At 35.0% G+C, this 16,867-nt stretch overlaps 3 protein-coding genes across 4 annotated transcripts in view; 1 reads left to right on the top strand and 2 right to left on the bottom strand.

Annotated features, from left to right (window-relative positions):
* LOC149705340 (uncharacterized) overlaps window positions 1-6,077 on the bottom strand; it is a 37,628-nt gene extending 31,551 nt beyond the window's left edge. The window contains exon 1 of the mRNA XM_089865622.1: window positions 5,644-6,077. The gene's annotated coding sequence lies outside the window, so the exon portion shown is untranslated. The remainder of the gene's footprint in view (window positions 1-5,643) is intronic.
* Window positions 1-16,867, bottom strand: part of LOC149705328 (DNA (cytosine-5)-methyltransferase 1-like) — a 358,139-nt gene that overhangs the window by 236,028 nt on the left and 105,244 nt on the right. The gene's annotated exons all lie outside the window — the stretch shown is intronic.
* Window positions 1,361-7,808, top strand: LOC149705339 (uncharacterized). Its single transcript, XM_089865637.1, has 3 exons — window positions 1,361-1,842; window positions 7,195-7,690; window positions 7,794-7,808. The coding sequence occupies exons 2-3, from the start codon at window positions 7,292-7,294 to the stop codon at window positions 7,806-7,808; spliced, it is 414 nt and encodes a 137-aa protein (XP_089721763.1). The 5' UTR covers window positions 1,361-1,842; window positions 7,195-7,291.

Genomic DNA, 16,867 nt, shown 5'->3' with positions numbered 1-16,867 from the left:
ATTAGTTAAAATTAAGAGTTTATTAAATAAATTATTATTAACGTTTATAGGTAAATTTAAACTTGAAACGATATTTTGTCTTTGGCAAATATGTAACTGAAAAGAATCCAATTAAGAGTTAATTAAATAAATTATCATTATCGTTTTTAGGCAAATTTAAACTTGAAATGATAATTTTTCATTGTCAAAATTTGTTACTGAAAAGTGAAAAGAACCTTAGAAAGTGCTTGTGCTTCGTAAAATTTATTATTAGTATTATTTGAGTAATCAAACGTTAATAGAAAGATTTTATTGCAAATGCCAATACTAAAATTAAACATCAAATTATCGTTTTTGTTTGTCCAAAATTGAAACGCGCTTAAAGAGAAAAAATAAGTTTTTAGACTTTAGCTTATCTAATCCCAAAACCTAAATTCCCAAATTAAATGTACAGGTATGGTTAACCTCAAAAATGTGTCTGTCTAGAAGCACTTGCAAGTTAATTTAATTAACTTACAATATAAATATATATTTATTTAATTCGAACACTTACAGAGATGGTAATATCATAAACTTGCTTAGTTACAGAGGTTTCCCTGATACACTCTCCAGAGACTACGTTATTAATTTCTTTTGGTTTACAAATCAAATATCTCTTACTTTAAAAATGTGTTTAGTTTTTATTATATTTCAGCCTTTCCGACGAGTACAATTCCTAAAATTATTTTGTAAACCTTCTAATGCTAAAAACGTGACGTATTTTATAATTGTAGCGCTACCCTTTTAAACTGCCTATCTACCATTCGCGAATTTCCCGCCAAGAGATTTCAATTCTCGGCATTGTATAGGCGCGCTACCATGGAAACGCGAGACTCGCCGCGACGCCGCCTCGAACAAAGTTCCCTCCTCCCTGCCCAACTAAGCAAGACGCGAGAGGAACGCTAGGTTTAAGCAACATAACTCGAGCTTGTTATTATGACTAGACGGCCGAGAGCGTAAAGGCGTCAATCCGTGGAGTGAGAGCTCTGTGGATGGTGCGGGATCGAAACCCGGTCGAGGAGGAAAATAATTTCATAAATAAATAAATTCTTTCACGTTGCAGAGCCACCTAAGTGTGATACTGAGTACTTTTTAAAAATTTCTGAATTCCGCACGGGAAAAAGAGGGGAAAATGGGGGAAAATGGCGCGCCCAGCCGTAAAAAATAGTCGGACTAAACCTTTGCACCATCCGATAGATGGCGCAAAGCAAAAATGGGGCCCTACACAATTATTCCTAGTAGCTATATGTATTCCTGCTGTCAATTATCCAGATGGAATTAATTTATAGTGACCTTGATATACCAGAAAAATTACAGCCCCTGTTGAGTTGGTTTATAAGATCCATGGTTTTCCATTGAATTCTAGGATCTGCCCCATGGAGCAATATTAGAAGAGGACCTAGCACTTAATGCAATGTAAACCGCTTTTAAATAAATATATTTCCTCATTCTATCATAAAAATACAAATTTAAAACGGCATTATTAATTCAATCAACATTTACTAATTAAATATTTAGTTCAAACATTTTTTAATTTCATTTTTCATTACATTGTTATCTTCTTGTTTATATCAATATTTCATGAATTATCTTTAGAATTTTCTAATCTAATTAAAAAAAAACCGAAAAAAAAACGCTATTAAAACAGTGAAGGTTAAAGTTCATCCACTTTGACATCGAAATCCGCCACCAGGGTGAGTTGAACGCGTCTTCCCGGCACTCGACAGCTGCCACGTTAAGTCGCTATGCGTTATGTAACTTAACTTTTATGTTTAAAACTTAAATTTAACACGAATTTTATCATTTAAAAAAAGAACTAATATGGTATGTTAATTTCAAGCAATGTTATTTTCATTATCATTAAGATATTTCTTAATTATGTAATGAATGAAGCCGCGATTTCTGTAAATTACTATGGAGGGAAAAATGGAAGCCAAGGCTTAAGATTATTTAAGGCTTTCATATCGTGGTAAAAAAGCTCGTTTAGGTACATTGTCACGAATCTAGACTTAGTTTAGTGTGTCCTTGATTGGGAAACCCTGAAACCTCTTTCATTAAATCATCAGAGGAAGGTTATTCAGCCATAGCAAAGGCTTAGTGAAGATGGAAGTCCTCATGGACTCTCGAGTGTCATTGTAGGCAAAGACCGCAAAGCGTTAATTGACTACTAAAGGATCCGTAATCTACATTCCATTCGCGTGCGGTTGAGACAATACATTCCAACAGACCATGCACGTATCGGCCATTTCTTTAAATGGTTGGGGACCAAAGGGTTATTGTTTCTATCCCTTTAAGTACTTGGTTCCATTCCTACTTTACGGAGTGGAGTGCCCAGAATATGTCCAGTTTTTTGTCCCGCTGATTCTAATATTAAACATTGGTAGAAAAGAACGTTGCTCAGCACTAATACTAGGGTTAGGAAAAACGTGGAACAGTTAAGGGAATTTCCTTGGGTTTATACGAAGAATTGCAGCGTTGAACACGTTGCAACAAATATGTTTAAAACATAATTTCCAAATTGAAAGTTTTTAACACCGAAATATTCTCAACAAATATCCCAGTCTTAACATTGACAACGTTTGACATTTTAAAATTGTCAGAGAAAATCACAGGAAATACTGAGGGAAATTTAATCTAAAACTTTTAGTGGGCTATAGTATTTGATCATGAGTTTATAAGATGTGTTCCATAAGTATGTCACTATTTATACTTCGAAATGCTACTGAGAGATTTACAGCTCTAGCTAGTTCGAGTTAGAACGACAAGCGAGAATTGAATGACTGCACTGGGCGGTTAATTTTGCAGGACTTCCATCTAGGTCCTATTTAGTTTGCATTACTAAGCCCAAATTTGACAGCAGCGCCTCATCAGGCGTCTTCGCTTTACCCTGAATCTATGACCTACCTCACTCACTTCAAAATTACAAGCTCCAGTTTCTAAGTTACCAGAATTTACAAACTTATGGAAAGAACATATCTTATAAACTTATGCGTTGATTAGTTCGGAAAACTTTTGAGCAAGATAAACTTTAAAAGTTTTCTAATATCAATTTAGTTTTGGGCATACTAATTTTAGGCCTAAGATGAATAACATCTCGAAAATAACCGCTGCACTTTGTAAAATAAACCCGATCGTAAATCAAATAGCTAGGGGTCAATTGTGGCGAAGTATTTTAGACTTAAACGCGTAAATCAAGTGATAGTTGAATAAAAGCGGGGAAACACTTCGGGCAACCTCTCTTTCTCTCTCTTGGGGCGCGTTGACTATTTCAAATTCACTTCAGCACCAAAATTTATATATTTATTTTTTTCTTCTTTGACTTCCGCGGAAGTAGCCAAAAATACACGCTGCCCATAAAGATTATATTGCCAAGCCAGTTTCCTGCGCAGATTTTTTTCTCTACCATCCATACTTATAGAAGAAATAAAGATTTTGATTCCTTACTTACGCGCCTAAAAAAATTGGGACCCCCCAATTTCACAATAGCAATCGGATTATTTGTCCCCCTGGCTCTGAGGTGACGACTAGCTCCCTTTTATGCATTTTCTACCAACCAGATTTCCAAGAGATTTGTATTTTGTAATATTTCTTGAGGTGAAATCCAAGAAATTTGGTCTGTAGTTAATAAATTTTGAGCGGGAAATAAGGGACCCCGTGGGCCGTGGTCCTTTTTCCAAATTTGATTAAACCTATATATAAAAATAGGCAAAAATCAAATTTGATTAAACCTAATTACTTTAAAATAGACTTAAATTGGATTAAACCTAATTACTTAAAAATAACATAAAATCAAATTTGATTAAACCCAATTAAAATTAAAATTAAATCTAATTCATTTGCAAATTAGACTTCCCGATAAGCACATAGAAATCAAGGTCGACCTTGAAACAGATTTAATTTTAATTTTAATTGGGTTTAATCAAATTTGATTTTATGTTATTTTTAAGTAATTAGGTTTAATCCAATTTAAGTCTATTTTAAAGTAATTAGGTTTAATCAAATTTGATTTACGTCTATTTTTAAGTAATTAGGTTTAATCAAATTTGATTTACGTTTATTTTTAAGTAATTAGGCTTAATCAAATTTTATTTTTGTCTATTTTAAAGTAATTAGGTTTAATCAAATTTGATTTACGTCCATTTTTAAGTAATTAGGCTTAATCAAATTTGATTTACGTCTATTTTTAAGTAATTAGGTTTAATCAAATTTGATTTACGTTTATTTTTAAGTAATTAGGCTTAATCAAATTTTATTTTTGTCTATTTTTAAGTAATTAGGTTTAATCAAATTTGATTTCTGATCTATTTGAAAATAATTAGATTTAATCAAATTTGATTTTTGTCTATTTCTAAATTATTAGGTTTAATTAAATTTGATTTTTGTTTATTTTCAAATAATTAGGTTTGTTTTTAATTAGGGTTAATGACCTTGATATTGAATTTTTTTTTACTTATTGGGGTTCACTTATTTCATATCATTATTGTTAATTATAAAAAGATAGGTACTTGAAAACGCGGTTATCCTGTATTAAGTATTGGGAAGTAGTCTCTGGGTTCTTGTAAAGTAAGAAAATTCTCTTAGTGAATTTTAAAATCTCCCAAGCCACTAAAGGATTATCTATATCTATATAAATCAAAGTCCTGACTGACTGACTGACTGATAATCAACGCCCAGCCCAAACCGCTCGCCCTAGAAGGCTGAAAATTTGCAGGAACGTTACTCATACGTAGTAGGCGCGTACTAAGAAAGATTTTTCCAATCCGCCGCCATCTTAAAAAATGGCGCTCAGAAATGTAAAAAATCTTCTCTACGCAACAAAGTCCGCGCGTTTCAACCGATTTCACAAATATTTAGTACACTGATTTCCTTTAACCTATAGACGGAATGAATGGTCTTTGGGTTCGATTTGTTGCCTTCTTTTTAAATGGCGGCCTAAAACTTAAAAACCCTTCTTTATGGAATAATGTCCGCGTGAAAAGTAATAAAAAATGTCCCGACGGGCTGACGGGCAACGCCGAGTGCCTTCGGTCCTAGGGTGCTACAAAAATATTAGTCATCAGTAAAATTACCCTTTCTTTATAACTTTTTGATGGAAGTTCTTATTACACGCGAGCGACGCCGCGGGTAACAGCTAGTTTATTGATAAATTTCGATTCGTTGAAGCAAATTAGGAGAAAGTAGCGATTTTTGAGTCATGGGTCAAAATTGATGTTTTTTTATCGGCGATAATTTGACTTATTTCTTTAATTGTTTAATTTTAATTAATTAAAGAGTTAATTCCATCTATGACCCGAGGATAATTAAGGTTATGGGTCACCCCATTTTAAATTGTCCATTACGAATGACACGTTTAATGTCCGCACTTTAATTGGCTTAAATAAAAAAAAAATTCTTGTGGAAAATTTAAAATTATTTGCTAATTTCGATGTGAAAAATTGGACCCTAACCAAGCCAATTTTCCAAAATGATTGAAAAAATTCCACAGCTAGCATATATCCTACATCATAAACTTTGCTTCAGTGTAGCTAGAGCCCTGCGTATGTACCAATTTTCAAAAAAAAACCTACAAAAACCCCAAAATCAATCATTGAAAAAATACTTAAAAAAGTTTTATTTGAAACTTACTTTTCTCCGTAAATTCTTAGCAGCATCCATGTCTGTAATATTCTCCAATAATCTTGACATTATAAACAAAGTTTCCCTTTCACTTAATAATAGACATCTTACAATCCTCGTATTAGCACAAACTCGAAATAATTCTTTAAACAATCCCGTAAATACTTCTTCCATCATAACTTTTAATTAATTAATAACAGTTCGTCTTCGTAAAACTATTCATCCCGAATTATAATTATTCTTGAAGATTAAAAAATCCACGCGTGATGAAACTGTCAAGACAATTAAAACGAGGTCTTCCCAAGGGACAGGACTTAAAAAAAAAGGTCACAAAAACCTTGTGACACGCGCTCGTGAAGTCCTGGAAAAAATGATCTCACATCACATCACTATAGTTTCTGGGTTCTCTTCGTACTCCGAGAGTGAAAGACTCCAAGAGAGAGATTGAATTCCAAAAAGAAGCCAGGGCAGGGAAAAGTGAACTGTTCTCTAGAACTCCCCCACCTTTGGCTCGTGCTACTCGGTTTCTACACGTAGGGGGGGGGGGTATAAATTACGTCCCTCCCCCCAAGGTTTCGTTGGTGAAATTGTGTCCCGTGATTGGTTGCAGTCAAAGAGATGGAGAGAGAGTGAGTGCATAAGAGATGTTACTTGGGGTTGGGAAAGGGTCCATGGATGGAAGATCGTAGATGTCCTATGGCTATGGTGGTAACCGTGGTATAGTATCAGACACCAGGGGTCTTATATCAGGTTAGGGTGCATGGTCAACTCAACTCGAGCTTGCGTTGGGACCCCAAAAAAAGATGAATTGTTATGGACACTGTGTTGGATATTATATACCTCTCTTGTTTCTTTGGTTATAGACCATTGCATTAACTACCTGAAGAGAAACTAACATACAGGAGCGGAGAAGGTCACCTTCTTGGGTTATTTCCCTTGCGTTTAGAAGCAAAACCAGAGGGAGCCTAAGTTCACGCGGAGGTAGGCAGGCTAGCCAACCCAAGTGGCCTCTAGTGGTGATTCTTAACGCCAGAAGGTGACCTTCCTGTTCCTGGTGGTGTTTGCTTCTCTAATGGAATTAATGGAATATTCTATTTTTAGTCATTTTTAGGTTAAACAAAAATTGCGTACTTCAATTTAACTAAAAAGGCTTTTAATTGATTTGAACGTTATGCAATTATACCTCGAGATATCTTGGGTCAACCTTAGTGGATGTCTTAAAATATTTAATTCTAAAGAGTACCAGCAGAGAAGAAATTGCAAATTAGCATTAATTATGCAGTGAGCTTAGGGAATACATTTTTACAACAGTAATCACTTTAAATTAATTAAATAATTTCGAAATTATGACCTTGATATACCAGAAAAAATATAATATAGACTCAACTAATTTATTACGTATCCATGCGCGCCTAGCTTTAAACATTGAAATTAAATTTCTAATGACGGTTCCGTTGATATACTAGAGAAGTTAACACTAATCTTAATTAAATTCCATACTGTTATTGCAAATACCATAACGTTATTAGGTACCTAAATTCATAGTCTCATTTCTTGCAGGAACCGATTTCACAATGTTCACGAAGTCAACGTCAATATTTGTCTGTCGATTCATGAGCACAATATCGTTTTAATTCGTATATCACCAAGAAGGGAAATGTGGATCAAGAAAACCCCTTTCTGTGTCAACAAAACAATGCCATGTATTATTTATCGTCATTGGTGGGGATTGACCGACCGAGCTAGACAAGCCAAAAAAAGAGAGTCGAGAGAGATAGACCACGGCACGGTGGTGGTGGTGGTACCCTACGTCGTCGCCAGTACAGATAGATGGACCAAGAACTCCGCCTTGGTAACTGGAGAAGTACAAGCCGATAGAATGTACCATCAACCCTTCACCCTCCAACCCCCCCCCCCTTATAATACGCATCAAGAGGATATGGACCAAAGACCCGTTCGCAGTGGTGTGTTCAGGATGACCCAACATGCATGCTGGACTCTGGAGACCGACCAGGACAATATTGCTTGGGAGTTTACAAATCGTCCAGATTCAACGGTGCGCAGTGAGTTATTTCATTTTTTAATTTGCATTTTTTGTTGTTGTTTGATGGATTTTTTGGATGGGATATTGTTGTATGAAAATTGGTTGAAATTGAAAGCAACCTCAATACTGAATATATTCTACAGGGCCGGTAGGCCCTTGTAGATATGACATGACACCCTTCCGTAATGTTAAAGAAAAAGTCACACCTTTTAGGGTTAGCGTCCCATAGAAAAAGCATTAAAAAATTTTCGGTTTTTTAAGGAAATTGAGACAGGCCATACGGAAAAACTATAGCGAAGTTAGTTTTAGGAATGCTTCTAAATTAACAAGCATTTCTTAAATGAGAAACTTACATGTTTCGATTTTTAATTAATGAATTCTAATTTTTGTAATTTAACTAATTAAGATAGTACGTCAAAAAATTACTTGCGGGTCAGAAGTCAGCCTAACCTCCTAGCGCGTTTAAACTAATTTTCCCATTTTCGTTCTCATTGATAACTAGAACGGCCTAGCTTTTTGCGTGCTAACAAGTTACGTTGATAAATTTCAAACGTTTGCTTTTATGTGGAAAATTCCTAATTTCATAGCAGACGACAGTAAGGCAACTAAAATTAATTACTTTGGTATTTCATCCGAGCTTGAACACCTTTATTTGGATTTGCTAATTATCTATAACACCCTTAAGAACAAATACTTTGTTATCAGGTCGAATTTTCATCTAAAAAATTAATTCAGGTAAATAATTACAGTTAATAGAGGTTTTTATATCTTTTGAAGTAAGTTTTTCGACGTTCTTTACGGCCAAGGCTTAGGTTGTATTTTAGTTAGTCTATGAAATTATAGTCTTTATACTGTGTCTGTCCTCTTCAAAGATTATTAAAAAGGCTTATTTCCAGCTCTCATTTGTTTTGGAATTCTTTATATAGTCTGCTCCGTTTTATGCTAGAAACATTTCCTAACCAGGCTAACCCCAGGTTTTTTTTTTACTGTATTTACCATGTGCGCTTCCAATTTGAAGTAAAAAATGGCATATTTATTCAAATTATTAAGGTGTTGAAATAAAGATAGTGCTTTTCACCCTTTGAAAAGATCGAGAACTTCAAAATACTACTGGAAAGATGACAAAAAGTTCAATGTGTTTTCCTTACGGCAGTTTTAAGAGTCGTCGTGTTACGTTAGCGCAGTTAATTCAACATTCTCATTTGAGGTATACAAGGTTTCATTATTTGTTAATCTCACTAAAATGCTACTAATTGTGAAGGTGTGTGATATAATTCCTGAAACTCAACCAACGTAGAGGACCAGATCATTCATTAAAACAATTTCTATACTATTGAACCAGTCAGTATGTTATGTTACGTTAATCATTTTAAAAACCATTTGTTACCAACAGTGGATTTTGTTAATTCATAAATATAACAGTGGTGCTGGTTAATCCAGGAGGACAGTGTCGTTATGTAATTTAATTAGTCAAATAATTTCCATGTTTACATCTGCGCAGATTTTTCCAACGTAACCACGTCAGCAATAACGTCAGGGTTACGTTGTTCGTTATCTCCACAGTTCACATTGCCGTTTGTTTATTTGACTAAATTGCTATGAATTGTTTAGGTATTTAATTTAATTACTGGTATTCAAGTCAAAGTTGCCAAACTATAAAATCACATCATTCATTAACATATGTTATAGATGATCTTTATGTTACCGAAAATTTAGCACGGGGTGTGATAAAAATTGAACGCAATGTGTTGGCAAGAATGAAAAAACTCTTCTGAACTTTACTATAAAGGTGATTTGAAACTCATTTTATAAGCTAAATCAACACTGCCAAACCTCAATCCTTCATAAATTTAAACTTAATTAAGTATAATTAGCGTGAATTTAAAGATGAAATGTACATATTTTGGATGAGAACTCGAGTAACTTAAGATTTAAACTGGACAAGCTGTTGGTATAGCCCCATGTTTTCTATTTCACACTTAAGTTAATTTAAATTATCTTTAAAGTACATTAATAGGCGCGAATTTCGAAAGTGTAGGGTAAAATAAGATTCAAAAGCTCCACTAAAAATTGCAATTAACGTGAAGTATATATTGAAAGTCATTTTATAACCTAAATGTACACTGCCGAAACACAATCCTACGTTAATTGTCACTCAATTAAATATAATTAATGTGAAATTAAACCAAATATATTCATTTTTTGGATAAAAACTCAAATAACTTTTAATCTTATTTAAAACTACCCAAGCCATTGGTAAATCCCAATGTTTTCTATTTCACACTTAAGTTAATTTAAACTATCTTTAAAGTACATTAATTGGCGCGAAATTCAAAAGTTTTGGGTAAAATAATGACTGGCAAAAATGTTAAACTTCACTAAACGTTGCAATTACGGTAAAAAATTCCAATAAATTATACTTTTAAGATTAATCCACTCTCCCGAACCGCGCTCAAATTAATATTAAAACATCACAAGTTTTTCGCACAGCCACAGATGTTTCCTATTTCACTTTCAAATTAATTTAATTCATCATTAAAATACATCGAAAGCTCTTACATATTTTAGGGTAATTGCAATTAAAGTTAATATTTTATCGAAACTTGTATCCACACTAGATAAACCGTTAAATTAAACTTAATCAAGTATAATTAATGTGAAATCAACCCAAAACACGAATGTTTTTGGGAAATTCATGGATACCTTATAATTAAACTAACAAATTATAATTAAAATTACACTTATCTTACACTCAGCCTCCATTTTCCTGTTTAATTCTTACACGTAAATAAATTGTCATTTAAAAGCATTTTTCCCATATTGAAAAGAGAGCCATTGAAAAGGAGCGAAACTTAAAAGTTTGGGCGGGATGTTACAGTATTTGTGCCTTTTTAACAGGAGTATTGTTACAATTTTAACACTACCAGACTTAGAAATAGCACACGTCCACTGGTCCAAAACCAGTTTATTAATTGCTTGGACCAGTTTTTTAATTGAAAAAATTAATAATTAAGTTTTTTGATGGGAATTGAGGCGGGACCAGTTTAAAAATTCAAGCTTTCTTCCAATTTCTACTCTTAACTTTTCTCTTTCAAACACAATAAACCGTATCACTCTAGAGTTTAGACCCAAATGAAGGGCTTGCCAAGTGGTACCAGGTTTTGGTAGTGGTATTAAGTTAGATTTAAAACTACGCGGCAGTCGGCAGTCTCGACACGATTGGAATTTTGAAGTCTCGCAGAGTCAATTTAGTCAAACCTATCATTTATGGTCAAACTACCTTGAACCTTCTCGCAAGTGGGCTAGCGCCTATATATATCAACAAAAAAACTTTACAATGGGACCAGTAGAAAGAATATTATGGTTAGAGTCACTGGTCCTAAGGACCAGTTTATTTTTTATAGACGTTAGGGGTCACTAATCCTGAGGACCAGTTTATAAGACCACGTATTTCTAAGCCTTAACAATACAGACCTTGTATTTCTAATGGGACCGGCAATACCGCAACACTGAGCCGAAAAACCAGGATGGTAATTGGTTGGGCCTATGGGGAGAGGACATTGGAGCACCAAAAACATACCGCGGTGTCACGTGTCGAAAGTCAAAGCAACCTTCACCACTATAAACCCCATGACCCGCTCAATCTGGCAATCTTTGAAAACTTAGAGGAACTTCCGGTCTCTTTAGATATACAGGGTCTTTCAGTGTCGCAGCTAAGTAGTAGAATTACAGTAGTTAGTCTCGTTTCCTAGCAAAATGCCAACCTATTCTAACCAGGACAAATTGGACATGATGTTTATTTTGGGTGAAGGTCTCAGTAACGTTCAACTAAAAGCAGTGCTTTATGCCGAACTGTTTCCACACCGACAACATCCGGTGCGAAGCACCTTTGCCGACATTGGCGATCACCTTCGTGATTTCAGTAGTGCAAGATCGTGAATGTAGAAGAGACTGTATAGTCTGTAATGAGGATAGAGATTTTGACATCGTAGCACGTTTTGAAGCCAATTCATGCTAATAAGTAATAATAGAGCGGTGGAACAAGAAGTTGCACTAAGCCTTTCTACTGTTTGTGCCAGTTTACAATGGCATCACTACCGGCATTATCATACCCCTTACATCATGCCTTAACGGACGAGGATTACCTAAGACGGCAATACCATTAGTCTTACCAGGCGTCATGAGTTTACTGCTTGCAAATGTATTGCAAGACATGGACAGTCGTCTGCCTCAACCACAATGGTAGAAACGTCGAATATTTTCGTTGATGTGTTTACCAAACAGTTAAGAAGTTTTAATTTGAGGCCCTTGTTCTAAGACCAATCGTAGGACTGTGCTTTAAAATATTTTGTTGTGTTCAGGCATATTCTCCAGTATTCTTTTTGTAACTTGTCACTAGCATATAATAATCATGAATTCCAGACATTTATTTACACGCTGTATAATTTAGTATGACATCAGCCGTTGGCAGTATTGGGGGTTGTACATAAAGGAAGGTGTTGGTCTGATCTCGACCACACTGTATATGTATAGAGTGTACGAAACAAATAAACATTTTTATTCTATATTTTAAATATTGTAATATTTAAACTTTATCTTAAATAAAGTACAAATTATATGCTTATCGAAATCTATGTTTTTTATATAAGTTAAATGTAATTAACGATACATAAGTTCTTCTTTCAACCCAAAATGTATGACGGTAGAGCTAACATAATTATTCAAAATTTAATTACATTAAGACTGAAGTGACAGATATTATAAAAAAAAACGTCTTGGTTTGGACCAAGGCCGAAAAAACAAACGATATGTGTGAGGTTTATCAATTGGCTGAAGTTTCAGATATTGCAATTTTTTTTAGTTATTTTTATCCATTTAATCCTTAAAAAATATTAAATTCAATCAACTGATTTTACTGTTAATCGATCTATTCCCTCTAAATTAATTGAAAAAATTACATATCTACGCTTTTTCAAGAACAATTACATTTTCCGAAAACATTTTATCATGAAATTAATTATTTTGAAGGGAGTACGGGTAAGCACCTTGACGGACATAGATTTAATTGTTGCTGGCTTGACAAATTTTCAAATTTGCACCCAAAAAAGTTTAAATCTGTAAGTTGCTAAGAAGACTGATGTTCAAAAAAACATGATAATTTAAATTTATTTTGTTCAGACTAGTTAATAAACTAAATAACTAATGTCGTCTATTTAAGACAAAGCAACATCGTTTATCCTGTGTGGTTTCATTTAGTAGGTAGCTATCTGTAACACTGGACAAATATGATATCTACCGATGGTTAGATATATACCTATAACCAAAGGTAAGGGTAAAGATTGCATAAAAAGAAATACGTTTCAGTACCAATGGCTTGTTATATTCATCTCCATTCATTACCAGTTAAACGAAGAAGGTCACACTTAACTTAACCCCCCCCCTTCCTCCATTTCCCCAATATATAAAATTTTACAATCACCAGTGGTTCCAGTGTTTTGGGTTATCTGAGCCGACGCAATACACCCAGCAAATATTACCATATAGGTCGAAACCTTTTCACGTGACATTGGTGAACGGTACATGACTCTCCGGACTTGCCCGCCAACCTTAATAACCTAAAACTATAAAACGTTCGTGTACAAGAATGATTATTGTTGTGGCTTGACACTCGCTAGCGCCTGAAGGACCGATCACTCAGTCCAATCGGTGCACATTTGTAAGAGAGTAGACCATTTTAGAAATTACATACAGAGAATTAAAACACAGGTGTGATACCGCCATTAAGGTCCTCTCTCTCGCCTAGAAGCACCGCTATAGGCAGTGAAAGTTGACTAGCCTCCTGCCTGTAGTCAACTTTGTTACCGTCTGGCGGTGACCCTTGGTGCGAGGGAGAATACCCAATGGTGGCCTCGCCACTGTGTGTTTTCCGAAATGGTATTTACGCGTGCTAAAATGATTATGCGTAATACGTTACCGGTGTACAAGTAACGCCAACAATGTAGAAAGGGGTGGTGACGTTTCAAATTCTAAAGTACGAAGAGGGAAATTGCAGTGCAACCTTTACTTCATAGTCGCGACATTGGAAATGTAGCATTTCGTAGCACGAAATTAAATGTATGAATTCGTGCAACACCCTGCTTTGGAATCCACTTTTAAAAATTTACATTTTCCTTTCGAATTATGTCAAAGTTCGCTTGGTCTTTTTAGACAGAGTATTTCAAATATTCATTATTGATCCCTCAGCTCGTACTCCCTTCAAAATAATTAATTTCATGATAAAATGTTTTCGGAAAATGTAATTGTTCTTGAAAAAGCGTAGATATGTAATTTTTTCAATTAATTTAGAGGGAATAGATCGATTAACAGTAAAATCAGTTGATTGAATTTAATATTTTTTAAGGATTAAATGGATAAAAATAACTAAAAAAAATTGCAATATCTGAAACTTCAGCCAATTGATAAACCTCACACATATCGTTTGTTTTTTCGGCCTTGGTCCAAACCAAGACGTTTTTTTTTATAATAAGTATTTGGACATGGTTTAATTTTGGTCCAAATTTGATGATATTGGTCTCAATTTGAAGCTTATAATTAGCTCTACTTCAACTGTACAGTTAATTGGTTATCAACTTTGAGTTCGTACCTAATCTTTACTACTAGCAAGAATTGTATATCTTTGAAACAAAATATTTTTCGGATTTTTTTTTTTTTGATTTCTTATTTTGAATGGTTTGGAATTCAAAACAAAGTACTGGTAACTTTTTTATTTATGAACCGATTTTGACCTAGTTGGTCTCATTTTAAAGCTGATAACCTCCTCTACCTCATCCTTTGATTATCAAATTTAGAAAGCAACTACTATTAAGCATATTTTACCTCCTGACATGAAACCGTATTGAAAATATTTTTGAAATATTTTGAAATCGAAATCAAGTCGTAACTTCTTTATTCATGGTCCGATTTTAACCTAGTTGGTCTCATTTTAAAGCTGATAACCTCCTCTACCTCATCCTTTTGATCATCAAATATAGAAGCTATCTCCTATATATAGTGAACAATACGTACCTCTTTGTACGAAACCATTATGAAAAAATATTTTTGAAATGATTATAAATCGAAAACAGCTTGTAACTTCTTTAGTTACGGTCCGAATTTGACCTAATTGGTCTCATTTTGAAGCTTATAATCATCTCTAAGTTATCCTATGATTATCAACGTTGTATACCTTACCGATTATTAACTAATATTGACCTAGACAATGTTCTTCGGTGGGTCTCTCTTTTGGTATACTAGTATGAGAACTTAACTAGCTGGTAGCTTTATCTCAATATATTAGTCGCGTGTCTGGCGCGCGGGTTGACCAGACGTCGGAGGAAAACCCCTTTAAGGCAACCCCTTTTTTATCCTTTCCACCCCTCATGTCTGATGGCTCTTCGCCCGCGAGCTTTCTGAGTTTTTTCTAGCACTAAGTGTGTACAGGGTCGTAGAACAGTGCATTCTGAGTGGAAACCTTTCTGTGCCATTTTTCTCTAAGGGACACCGTAAACAAGTTAGGATTCAATTGTTTTATGGGTGACCCCCTTAATTTTAGTACGAAACTGAACACGCAATGCTTATTTAATTAAGGGGTCATTGGTAAAACACTGTAATCACAATTTGTAAATCGGTGTCACTTAAGACAAAGCATCATACAAGTTACATTTTCAACGTCGAAATTCAACTTATTCCCTATCACCGGAAGATAGACTCATCTCGGGATTCGTGGAGGGAGCAGGCTAGGAAATAAGACAGGTTTACAGGTCAAAAACCAGTTTATTAATAGCTTGGACCACTTTTTTTATTCAAAACGTGAGGGTCACTGGTCCCAATGACTAGTTTATTAATTCCTACTTTTATTAAAAATTGATATGGGGACCTCTTTAATTATTTTCTTTTTAACATAAATTTCGACTCCAGGAGTCCAGTTGTGTATACAACCCTAAGCCGAGAGAGATTTTTTTAGAAAAGAGAACGACCACAAGTCCTGGGACCAGTAGAAAAATAAATAGGGGAAGGGTCACTGGTCCCGGGACCAGTTTCATATTTAAGACATCAGGGGCCACTGGTCCGGAGGACTAGTTCATAAATAAACCTTATTTCCAAGCCTGGGAGGGAGTGCCTTGAAAAAACTAATCTGTCGTCTGCTACAAAGGCCTTTTTAAAATATGTATACTGTAGCAGACGACAGACTAATTTCTTCTCGACTTCTCGTTACCGTTACCAGTCTGGGAAATAGCAGTGCACTTCCTCTGGTCCAAAGACAGTTTATTAATTGGACTAGTTTTTAAATTCAAGAAGTGGGAGTTTATTGGTCCTTGGAAACAGTTTATTATTTCGGACACTAGGGGGGGGGGTTACTGGTCCAAAGGACTAGTTAAAAAAATTTCCTTATTTCCCAGACTGCAGTTGTTACTCCAATCCACGAATCTCGAGATAAGCCTAACTTCTAGCCATAGGGAATAAATAAGGTGGATTGGTTTTCCATTGGACCCAAATTCCACCCTTTTTTTGTAACTTAAACACCCTGTACAGGAAGCCTACGTATTTTTCTCGCTGACTGTCTGCTTCGTCCGATCGATCAGTTTTCTACCGTTTTTACCAAAAAGGCTATACCACCCCGGACCCTAGACCGCGCGCGCCATGCACCCCCGCAATCGAAAGTGCGCCCACGGAACTCTTTTTTGCTTCTCTATATATGTGTGTGTCCCCCTTACCCTTACCCTCACCATCCACCTCAAACCTATACCGAATCACCCTTTTTACCCCGTCCCTCGTTTTTAGCTATATTTGCCCACGGAACGCCAAGAACGTTGAATACTTTGTCCATCGGGACAAGTAGAATGGAGCCAAGTACTAACGGGGGGTGTAATTCTTGAGTTGCTAAGACTATGGTCTGTCTTGGGGTCGATGGCGAACTGGTGGTAACTGCAGTAATACGGTTGCCATTGGTCTCCAGGAAAAAAGCTGAGAACTTTAAAACTGACTAAAAAGGCCAGGGTATAGTCGGGAAAATTCTCGAGTTGCAACGTTGAACACGTCTTTCAGTGAATAAAACAGCTAAGGTTCAAATCTAATAATAAAAAACCCCACTTTATAAAACCCATCGCTAAAAATCTTCAATTTTAATGAATTTAAATGCGAAAATAATTT

The sequence above is a fragment of the Phalangium opilio genome, unplaced genomic scaffold (assembly GCF_054372755.1).
Source record: "Phalangium opilio isolate 3A_F unplaced genomic scaffold, DU_Popi_V2 ptg000014l_1, whole genome shotgun sequence".
Taxonomy (NCBI): domain Eukaryota; kingdom Metazoa; phylum Arthropoda; class Arachnida; order Opiliones; family Phalangiidae; genus Phalangium; species Phalangium opilio.
Note: the sequence above shows the minus strand (reverse complement) of the source record. Positions and strands in the feature narration are given on the sequence as shown.